General features: G+C 30.9%; 1 protein-coding gene across 2 annotated transcripts in view; it reads left to right on the plus strand.

Annotated features, from left to right (window-relative positions):
* Positions 1-12,093, plus strand: part of PPM1A (protein phosphatase, Mg2+/Mn2+ dependent 1A) — a 42,674-nt gene extending 30,581 nt beyond the window's left edge. For both annotated transcript variants that reach the window (XM_016162390.2, XM_016162391.2), the window contains exons 4-6: positions 3,159-3,267; positions 4,662-4,719; positions 5,659-12,093. In XM_016162390.2, the coding sequence (XP_016017876.1) occupies positions 3,159-3,267; positions 4,662-4,719; positions 5,659-5,688 (197 nt within the window). In that variant the 3' untranslated portion in view covers positions 5,689-12,093. The remainder of the gene's footprint in view (positions 1-3,158; positions 3,268-4,661; positions 4,720-5,658) is intronic.
* Positions 12,094-12,346: the final 253 nt, after the last annotated feature.

Genomic DNA, 12,346 nt, shown 5'->3' on the forward strand with positions numbered 1-12,346 from the left:
CATTGACCTATGCACTATTATATCCTGCCTGTATTATTAAAATTAATACACACTTTAATTTTGTTTTCTCCTTTTTTTACCTTTTGATATCAGTTTTAAACAGTCTGACATTAGAATCATGATGGTTTTGATTTGCAATACTATCTAGAGTTACTATTATATTTCTCTTGTTCTCCCATACTTGATAGTGATATATCTAGTAATATGTGTATGTACTGTTTACTATTTCATTCATTGGACATACTATTCAAATGACTTTGTTTCTTCATTATTACCAGGAGTCTTAGAATTTTTATATTTTAAATGAATCATTTCAATATAAGTTATTTATACATAATAAAGTAAAATATTTAGAATGGTACCATGTCATAGCACATTGGTTCAAACTACTGGTTAGTGGAAAAGTATGAAACCCTAAGAAAAATATGTATTGGGTTAAGTCAATATTTAATTTATTAGGACTTTAACTTGAATGTACATCTTTTCTTATTGATTTAAAGAAACAATAAGTATTTTAATTTTATTTACTATGAAATGGGATCAAATTTTAGAAATGAATTGCCACTTTTTAGTATACACTCTTAAGTTTTTGTGCAATTCTAAATTATTTCTTTAGATATTATAATTTTATATTATACTGTTAAGTTTTATATTGCTTACCATCAAGCCAGAAGTGCCACCTGAACAGTTACATTAATTCTCTATTTTTGATGTTGTAGTGTTATTACACTTACACCATTCAGTTGGAGATTATTATGTCATAAATATATTTTTTACTGAGGTAGAGTTGATGAGACTGCAACTAAAGAATAAACATTTCATTAATTAAAACTATTTAAAGCATAGAATGTAACTATTTGCATTATAAAAGTTATGACTTAAAAAATGAAAAATACTGCATTTAGCTTCCAAAACAGACATCGAATACCTTTTTCTTTCAGTACATGACTTCACTAAATTGCCGTGACCTACTAAATCTCATTTTATTTGTTTCGAATACTTTTGGCTTCTCTGTTTACACCACAGAAAAGGACAGAGGCTTTTCAGCTCTCCTGGTATCTGTGTTCTTCAAAATACATGACTCCAGGGTTCTGAAAAAATTCAACTCATAATTTAAACCATACCCTAACCCAAGGTTGTGGTCCTTCTAAGCCAATTTAAGAATACACATATACATACACTTTTTAAATCTTTGCTATCAACTGCTTAAGCTTTAAAATTGCTAATTAGGAGATAATTGATAGGAGCCCTCAGACTTGGTGGGGGGAATGGGGAGGAGTTAAATGTGTGTCTGTATATAAGTTTGTGAAACAGATTTTCTATACATATATATTCTTTAACAAAAAGCATTTAGTCTTTTTACAGTTCTAATTAAAATATATAGTTCAAGAGCAACTAAAAGATTATTTCTTAAAATTATTTTTTTTCCTAAGCAGAGAGAAGCAAAGCAGTGTAGCATTAATGGTCAGATAGTTTAAATGTATTATCCCACGTGGATTAGGAGATATTAACAGTTTTGAAATCCTTACAGTATTTTATTTTAAGAATATGTCATCTTGTAATTGTTTTCAGAATTAAAATATCCTAATTTATATTTTGACAAAGGAGATGTAAGATACATCAAATATAGACGATTCAAGGTAATGTTTTTTAGACCTGAAACCATCATTGATTGAATTTATCATCAGTGTTCATTCCTATTATGTCTAGTTATCTATCCAATAATTGTATTGGCTTAGCAGAGACTGTATGTTAAAGTGTAATACAGCTTTAGATTGTGAAATTGTGCAGTTTAGGTAAACATCAAATCCCTTTATTTTTGTACAGCAGATTTTCAGCATTAGAACCATGTAGAATAAATATGCTAGATGTTAACGATTACACAATAAAGGAACTTGGCAAACCAAATCTGAGATCCTTGCTTTTTGTTCAGATTTAAGACTGGTTAAAAAAAAAAAAAAAAAAAAAAGGCAAAATATAATAGATGGTGAAATTTGGCCTTAATTATAAAAGGATAGTTTGAGCCATTTAAAAAATATGGGTAGCATTGTCTGTCTTTTAGTATGTAGCTTTAATGATGAATTAATATTTTGATATTTGATTAAAGGATGAAAGTTCTTTATATGCATTGTTATTTTCAAAGGTATTTACAGATTGAGAACTAGAATGATAATTTTCTTGTCCAAGTGGTGACAAAGAAAATATCTTAGTATAAACATTGAAAAAACAAAAAATTGCACAAAACTCAAACATATAACTTACACAAATACCTTTGACATGATTGCATTTAGAATAAATATGCTAAAATTCCAAGTAAAGACTTCTTGTACTTAAAGTGAATAGTTTGAGAGTCCTTTTAAGTTGTACATGATTGTTGGTATTCTGTGGCGTGAATAACAATATGTATCTGCATGGCATCGCTGCAGATCGTATCACTATACCCATTTAATAACTGGATGTTTTGAAATTAATACTTTAAAATACAGTTGTATGGTTTATCAGTTTTTTTAATTTGTCATGAAATTTAAATTTTTTCCCATTTTATAGGGTTTGTTCAAATAATCAACTAAGGAAATGGTATTATGTATTGTTTAAAGAGACTTTAGACAAAAATGAAACTGAGAATGGTGTTGAAGTACATAACTTAATCTGCACATTCTACTTAAGTATTATTTTGTGAATATAAACATGTGTAAAAATGATTTGCATTAGTGTGTAATCAGTAAATTCCCATATACTTAAAGGATTATTTTCAAATCTTGAAATTGTTTTAAAAAATCTGAAGTGTATTTTTAGGGCAAAGTTCAGGTAACATGTTTCTAGTCTAAAGAGAGTTCATTTCAAGAGTAAGTAATTGGCATCTAAGAAGAATGTTCTCATTTGTACACACATATATCTGATTATGTATTACATTGATTTTAACATGAAATTTTGTTTTCATGTTTTTGTCTTATTTTTATTCTTTGCAGTTAATAAGGAAAATATCTTTTATGTCATTTTGTGCGTCAAAAGACAACTTGATTTTATTTTTCTTATACCAGTTTAGAAAATCTCAGATGTGGTAAACGCCATCTTTAAAAACCTAAGTTATCTTTGTTTCAGTTTTTTTATTATTAAATTTGGATAGCACTTACAAAAAAAGTACTTCTGATTCCCAGAAATCATAAAGAAGCAGGGGGAAGGCGTCCCTGACTTAGTCCATGTGATGCGCACATTAGCGAGTGAGAATATCCCCAGCCTCCCACCAGGGGGTGAATTGGCAAGCAAGTAAGTTACCTTCTACATACTCTTACAGTTTATCTCAGTACATGAAAATGCTAAGTGTTTGTTGATCAAATGTGTATTTACCTATTGATGCACTTATCTGTGTCTTCAAATGTTTAATTTGTGGTTCAGTGTTTTTCAGTATTTAATGCTCTATGGTGCATATTTAGAATAGGTATCAGAATGTCATTGTAGCTAATTATACTGAAGGCTATCTTTAGTGGCGATTGGGTTACATTTATTTCCCCATAGTGAAAGAATTTTTAAAACTAAATTACATGGCAGTACAAAATTATGTCATTATTATTCCTACTATTATAATTTGATTTTGTCAATCCTTGGATAACTTAACAGCCCAGAGATGAGCATCTTTCTTCTCCTGCATCTGGGCCATTTTTCTACATGTAACTTTTCCCAATATTTTTAGTTGTTGATTGCTTGTTGGTTGGGTTTTAGTACGAGGGTGCAGTTCTTGCCTTTTTCTTTTGTACTCTATTTCATAGAACTAGACTAATCTGTGTTAAATATTAAAGTTAAATCTTTATGAACTAAAGTGGAGACTAAGCTATTTTATAATTTAAGACTTAAAACATTTTTACCTCAGATATTCATATAAATGACCTACAAAGATATTTTGACTAATTTCCTTGATTCTTCACTGTATTCCACAAGTGTAGCCATGTTCCACAAGTGTAGCCATGTTCTTTATAATCATTACTCTAAATAGTAATTGTAAAAATTCCTGTTTGAAGCTTTTATTTTTTGGAAATCTTTTTTTCCAAAATGACCTTCTGTGAAATGATTGCCTACAAAATTGCTTCAAATTGGTTTAACTTATAAATACCACTACAGATTTTTAAACAAAATATTATTCAAAAACCAATTTTTAGACTTGTCAGGGAAATGTTATATTTCACATTTCAATTTTAATAGAACTTTTTAAAAAAAATATTACTAAAAGCACAAATTTAAGTGTAAAATATATAAAAATCATTTTACTACAATCGAAGTCAGTTACTTCTACTTCAAAACTAGTTCAAAGCTTAACCAGAATATATTAGTATTATAACTTAAGAACTGCATCATCATTGCTAACTCATAACCACTTAAGCTAGTTCAAATAGAAAACCATAGAGACTGATTTAAAAAAAAAAATACGTGACTTTTAGTCTTCTATTAATTGGGTCGGTGTAATGTTACATTTTAGAGTAAATTTACCTCTTTAACATTGGGCCCCAAGTATCTTAAAATGAAGCTCACTTATTGACAGTAAGAAATAGAACTAAATAATTTCTAAGTGTAAGATTATCTTTTACATTATAATGAACACCTGGCTGTGAGTTATTAAATAGTTTTATGCTTTGAAGAATTAACTTTCTGCATTTTTTAAAATTTAGGCGGAATGTAATCGAAGCTGTTTACAATAGACTGAATCCTTACAAAAATGATGACACTGTAAGTAGCATTTTAGCTCCCTCTGCTTTACCCTCTCCTCTACTTTAAATGCATATCCTTCGTACCTGTTGTTGCAGAGCTTTTCACTGCACCCATTCTTACTCCCACCCCTGATTGAGTGCTCTGAACTCTGCCTGCACCATAGTTTTAGTAATTGAGGACATAACCATGGTGAGTGGCTAGCCTCTCAAAAAAAATGAAAGTCTTTTTAAATTATTCAGGATTTTTTAAGCCTCTAAAAGCAATCTACTTTAGAAGGTTTGCCTCCACCCAGTTTTTTTCAAGTTGGGAATAATATTTCTACTTGTAATCTTGAATTATTCTGAGTTTTATAAGGAGCTGTAACAGAACTTCAGAATGTCCATCTGTACTAAATAGGTTTTATGGTTGGAAATACCTTTGCTAAGAACCTTGAAGTATATACTTCATGGACATGTTAAAGTAGAGAATTCTGTTTATATAAATAGACAGTGTTATATTTTCCAATTAAGTTTCCTGTTACAGTTCTCTTGTTGTATAGTGTTTACAGAAAAGTAACTTCATATCACTTGGGCACAGCTCTGAAATATTTTATATATTGCATTAAGAAGCCACCTCAAATCTCATATTACTTGTGCAATAAAGTATAAAAATAAATTGGGGTTTATTAAAGGAAATTAAAAATTTTTAGTAGTTTTATTGGCTTAGTAATATATTTGGTCAACCTCTTGATAAAATTATATTTCAAATACTATTTTATTCCAAAATAAAGGGTTAACAGTTTTTTGAACAGATTAAATATTGATACTTCATGTACACATACTTATATACTTTTAAAAACATTTATATTCTGAAGTCAACTTTACAAAACCTTATCTTTCTGCATTATCCAGAAAGTAATGTATTTTGGCACCTCTAAGCTTTCATTTAGTTCCTTTTGCTTTGTTCCCTTTTATAAAGGACTCTGCATCAACTGATGATATGTGGTAAAACTGCTCTTCTAGCCATGGAGTTTACCTTCGCCTCCAAAGGAGAGTACAGCTCAACTTCATTGAACCTTTTAAACATCCATCCTCAACTTTAAAGAAGGGCATATGACATGGGTGAGAGTGATTACACCAGAGAACTTCAGCAGTACAACAGCCCAGAACTGATTCTTTTTTTTTTTTTTTTTTGTAAATTTGAGACTTATGTAAACGTGATTTCAAACCATAATTCATGTTGTAAATCAGACTCCAGCAACTTTTGTTGTATGATTTTGTTTTTTTGTAAAGTGTAATTGTCCTTGTACAAAACGCTCATATTTAATTATGAACTGCTTTAAATCATTATCAACGTTATAAGAAATGTTTGGCTTGTGTGATGCAACAGATATATAGCCCCCATTCAAGTCATGTTGTGTTTGGACTTGGGTTGGGACAGGGAGAGCAACAACCATGTCAGCTAGATGCTCAAATGTGCACATTGATTATGGAGAATAATTCTAGAAGCTTATAAAGCCGAACATCCAGGGAGCTTATTGAAACCTATCTAATGTTCTTGGCAGTGGGATTGGCATTGTTGATAAAGCTGGTCCTTTCATTTAATTGTCTTTTAGGTTCTATACTTGTTGCCATGAGTATTGCAGGTAATACAGTATATTCATAAGAATATCAATCTTGGGGCTAAAATGCCTTGATTCTTTGCACCTCCTTTACAAGTCCTTACATCTAATTATTAATTGATAAGCAGCAGCTTCCTACCTATAGTAGGAGACTGCCACATTTTTGCTATCATGATTGGCTGGGCCTGCTGCTGTTCCTAGTAAGATATTCTGAATTCCATTTTATCAATAAAGCTTGATTTAACAAACAAGAAATTTAATCATGTATGTGTAATTCCTCCTTTACTCTGCCCTTTTAAAACACCATGCCATTGTAACTGAGAAGATTTTCATGGGAAAAGATGTTAGTCTCTCTTAATTGGAAAATCCTGTTACTCAAGGCATAGATGGAACTGTTTCCCTTCCATTAGAAAAACTAAAAGATTTAAGCCTCTGTTGTTCCTTAATCTGTTTTTAAAATGGGGTTCTTTCTGGCTACTTATTTTTCATTAAGATATGTATCAGCTTGAATTTGCCTACTGTTTAATTAAAATAATTGTCAAAGCTTGACAATCTAACACTCTATGGTAGGTGTGTGTGTGTGTGTTCGTGAGTGTGTTTGGCTGTGATTTTTAATTGGTCCATGTCTTTAGAATCCAAGTAGTTAAGATGTATTTGTGATTTGAAATATAGCATGTCGATAATATTTAGTTGTTGGCCTTTAAAAATAATTTTCGAAGCTTAAAGTATTGTAGATAGAAAAATAACCTAACATAATTTAGGCTTAAATTCCTCTGATTAAGCATGTGAAAGTAAGTTTTAAAATCTGTCACATTGAAAAGACTACTGTTGTGTGTGCTTTTGTATTTTTGTCTCTTTAGTTTGAATATTGTATTTATCACCATGTAATTTAATCATCCAGTAGGCAGATTCCCCACTAGAAAACTATTAAAATACAACATTGAATACAAAATCAAAACTTTGTGTATAAAAGGTAATATAATCAATTTTGTTTTGTTTTTTCCATAACTTGGAAATATACATATTTGTACATATAGCATTAACACTAATGTAAAGTTAGGAGAGTAGTGAGAAAAGTAATGTGAAATGTCTCAGATTTAAGTAGTTACATACCAGCAAAATCTTTTCATTATATCCCTCTTATTTGTGAGGTGATTAAATGTAACTTAATTGTATTTAATTTATATTTTAATCTAGCATGGAGAAAAACAAGTGCTATTTATATTTAGAAATTCATAACAGTTGAATTACAGAACAATTCCGTACTTAACTTACAAATAAATGCTTAATGTGTAAATCTGTGGTAGAGTGCGAAGTATGATAATGTTTTAAATTATGGCTCTGAAAGCATTAAATGTGCATTTAATGAATACCAGTGCTTCTAGTATAGATTACCAGGCATACTAGTACTGAAAACCCAATCCCTGTTACAAGAAGCCAGGTCCTTAATTTTTAAAGTAGCCTCACGTTTTCAGCTGTAGGAATTTCAAAATCTTGAATTAGATTTTGAAATGCAAAATCTTCAATCACAAGTGAAAAATATGATGGAAAACTATATTTCAAACCATCACACCATATTTAGAGCCTTTTCTATTTGAGTCTTTAAATAACAAAGAGGTTAACATATTCCTCTGTTAAAGTTATTAGTACTGAAATTAGGCTTGGAAGTGAGAGAAAACTGTAGTAAGTGTGATTTTAGAAGATTTTTTCCACATGAGTCAATGGCCATACTAGATACAGTTTTTCATTATAAAAATACAGGAAGGAAGTATACATTACAACAGCGGACTGTGTGTTCTTGGTTCCTGAAGGTAATGATGGTGATAGGGAACCAACCACACTTTTAAAAGGCACTTTTGCACCTCTATTGTGCACTTCATTTTTGTACCACTTATATCCTTGACTTCCCACCCCCTTTTGTGTGCTAATTAGCATCTCAGGGCAATGCCTCAAAATTTCTTGATTTTTTTGTATGTTGTTTTATTTGAAGAGAAAAGGTTCATGTGTGATGATAATATAGTATTAAAAATGTACTTTCATTTACATGTTTTAATAGGATGAACCCAATTTGCTGCTTTTAATAGGAAATTCATTTTGTATAGCACTCTTGTTACCCTAACATTAAAGGTTGTCACTGATCTCTCACTGTTTTAGCAAGGCAAACTCTCTTAATTTCTACTTTCTTAGGGAATATACTTTTACAGATAACAGAAGCAGTTCTCAATATTAGCATTAACTTTTAAAAATCCAAGAGGTATTTTTCTTACTCAGCTTTAGAACTATTTCAAACTTTTTTAATTATAATGCATTAACTTGCTTCTAGAATACTATGCAATTAGTGTATTGCTCCAGCCACTTAATTTTTTTTACTACATAACATTAAGATATTTGGGTCAAAGAATAAATAAATTATGTAATTCAAATTATCTGAATTATAGTGGTACTTTTAGTGATCACCCATTTGATCATGTATTAATTCAGATATAACTCAGCTTTTCTACAAACATATTGAGTAGTTATCCGCAGAACACAGTTCTAGGCTAAGCACCTTGGACTATAAAGAAATGAATAGGTCCTGGCCCTCAAGGAATTTACATTTGAGTAGAATTTATAATCTAATGTATGCTAATGTTATATAACTGGATGACTCATCCAGTCTGAATAAGGCATGTCTCTGCCCTAAAGAACTCATTTGTACTTTATTAACTTGAAAACTTCTATTTATTTTCTTCTCCACAAAGTTCAAAATCTCATTCAAAAGAAAATTTTGTTCAGCATAGGAATAAAGTTGGACTGATGAAGCTCAAGTCTGTTCAGTACACTTGATCACCTTAAGCAAACAGCCTTTACTTTTCCTGCTGAGAGCAGCAAGTCAGAGAAATAAGGAATGGACTTCTTAGAATTCTCCAACCTTGAAAATATTGGTAGAATTTGAGATTAAGGCATTAAAATATATATATATATATATATAGCTAAATGTATCTTATTTAAGTAAAGCTGTTCTTAAAAACACACTGCCAGTGCTAATATCCAATTTAAATAATTTGACTGCCTGTCTTTACTGGACAAATTCATATGAGAATTCAATTTGTAATTTCTGAAAGAAATGATTAAATTGGTTAGGGTTTTTTTTGGTTTGTTTTTAATTTAATGTTGTGTATACTTTAAATTCATAAAGTTTAAATGAGAGGTTTAAGCCTTTAAAATGTTTTGGTTGCCATTTGTACAGTATTAGGATTTGGTATTAGAAAATGTTATGTCAATATTGCAGTATATAAGTGTTTCTTATTTGAGGTTTTTCTTTGAAAGAACCTTATAAGGTTTCATATACTTTGCTTGCAGATCCTGCTGGTGAAATGACCATTTTTGACTGAGTCCTCTAGTCTTCTAATAGTGTGTGTTTGTTTGTTTCTTTCTTTTTTAAGATTAAGGAAGACTTCTTTATAGTTTAGATGTTTAGAAGCCTAATTCTACTTTACTTCCTTCAGTAATGTGCCATGAGTATTTTCTAATGTTATGAGTATCATACTGTCTTGTTTTGTTGGTCAGAATAATAAGTGTTAGTTATTACTGATAGAATGCTACGTACAGAAATGATAAAGAGGCATTAGGTTCCACTTCATTGTCAAATGAACATTTCCACTTTGGTTCACCTCAGCACAGATTCTTTCCCTTTAACCTGCTGTATATATTAAACTCATGGTGGCTTCTCTCATCCTGATTTACTAGCAGGTAGGGAGGGGTGTGTCAGTTAGAAAAACTAAAATATGTTGAAATTGTCATTGACAACTTACACTTGTATTACACGAGGAGGAAAGTTAGTTTAAATTGATATAATAACAAAATAACTTTTTTGCCCTTATTCTGCACAAAATATTGCTTCATTTCCTCTACTACCCTCTTGGTGGTTTCTGTTTCTTTTTTCAAACTGAAACAGGCCAATTCCATTTCCTTGAGCAAAAAAGCCCGAGTACATTACATCACTAAAGCTGATTAATAACTGTGTAAAACTAGCCCCGAAAGAAGAAAACTTGGGAGGTGGAGGGGTGTGGAGATGCCAGTGCGGATGACAGAGGAGGATCACTTAATTTTTAAAGCCAGAGGAAGGTCTTCCCTGGATGCAACTGTCGGTTAAGAACTGTTGCATCACTTAAAACCAGCAAGAACCCACCTTTGCTTCTTCACATAATTTGCTTTTTCCAGCAAGGGAAATGATAGAAAATACTACTACTTCAGCATGGAAACGACAGAAAAATGAATGCCAACCCTTCTGTTCTTTTTATTGCTCCAAAATCCAGTTTTGTTCTAAGAGCTTTGTCATTGAACTAAATGTTTAAAAAATCTGTTCAGAGTTTTTCCTTTCTTCTTACATAGTCCTGATCCAGTAAGGGGCATTTAGTAACATTAGCATTTGTATGGTACTATCTGAAGTTAGATTTATGTGGGAGATTGGGTACCTGCAAAACAAAGTTAGTAATAATTAAATCTAGGCATAAATTCATTATAGCAATGGTTCATAACCTTTTTAGGGTCACAGGCTCTTGGAGACCTATGAATCCTGGGAACTTCCTTACCCAGGAAAATGCGTATAATGTACATAATTCCCCCAAGTTTACAATATTGCAGTTGTTCAGGGGCCCCTGGTTAAAATCCCATACTATAGCATAATAAGAAGGCATCAGCTTTTTTCCTGCAAAGCCATAAGAAGTATATCAAGGACATCAAAATAATGTTAAGAAATTGTTTCAAAATTTTAAAACATAGAAGAGCTAGATAATGGGCCTGTGATGGAATCCGATATTAAAATACTCTTTTTAAAGGTTGTATTAGGGAAAAGAAGAGTAGTTAATGGTTAAAAAAAAAAAGTATTAGGACTAGTTTTGGAGGATAACATTCACTGATTTTGCCACTTTTGAAACTCAGAAAAGAGTTATGGAAATAGAATGTTTCTAAACTGCCTAGTGCAAATACAATATATTTACAACACATTTAATGCAGATCTCACTCAGGTTTTAAGATTTTGAGCTTCGTGGTATTAGAGTTCATTAAATGTTTAATTCACTTCAAATTCCAAGGAATTCTATATTTACTTAATGATAACAGAATGTTAATATAGGATCTAACAGCCACCAATGTACAGGATTAATGAGATTTCTAAAATATAACTACCATGAAAAAACTCAGCTTGTTGTATTTGTTGCCAAAATTGAATGTTCATTCAGTTAACAGTTTAATTCCCACTAGTGGGAATTTTGAAACATAGAAACAATTGTCTTACCTGGTTAGCCCTCGACTAAGTCAATGGCATACCTTCAGGAGAATATCTTGTTTGTAGTAATATGCCCCAGTTCTGGTTGGTTTCACTCTTGAAATGACTTAATTTGTATAAATGTTATGAGTGGAGAGACCATCTACATGTTAAAAGCATGTTGCGTTATATATAGATTGATTTTTTTTAAATCTATAACTGTAAAACTAATACAAATACAGAAATATTTTTCCTAAACAGTGTATAACAAAATTCTCCACAGTAACGTACCCACTGTTTGCAGTTTATACGATCTAAACTTTTAAAGAAATTCCTTAAATGTATATTTTGTATTATGTACCATTTCCTGGTCCAAAGAAAATATGTGAATTCAGTTCTAACTTTAAGAATGTACTTTTTGTTTTCAAGTCTGTTGGAGAAATTGCATTCAGCCTGTGAATGGTTGCAGATTATATGTGAGATGAAAAGTAGAAATAATTTCTAGTTTGCAAAACTGGTGCCACTAAATAAACAGGCAATTGCATAATGTGTGTGTATTTATGATTGATATTGCAAGCTGTATTTTTGTTGTGGCTAAAAACTTGGAAAATTTGAAATTAGTTATTAGGAGTCCTTAAGAGAATTTTTTTCAATTGAACTTGGTTAATTTGTTTAAAAAGGTAGATCTAATAGTCACAGTCTAAACTAGACCTGTCCTGTTATAACTTCAGGAAGATTATTAAAAGTCAGTAAGTTGGATTAATGGTTATTTTTCATGAAAACATTCCAGAAATACA

Source organism: Rousettus aegyptiacus, unplaced genomic scaffold (genome assembly GCF_014176215.1).
Source record: "Rousettus aegyptiacus isolate mRouAeg1 unplaced genomic scaffold, mRouAeg1.p scaffold_m13_p_3, whole genome shotgun sequence".
Classification (NCBI taxonomy): Eukaryota; Metazoa; Chordata; class Mammalia; order Chiroptera; family Pteropodidae; genus Rousettus; species Rousettus aegyptiacus.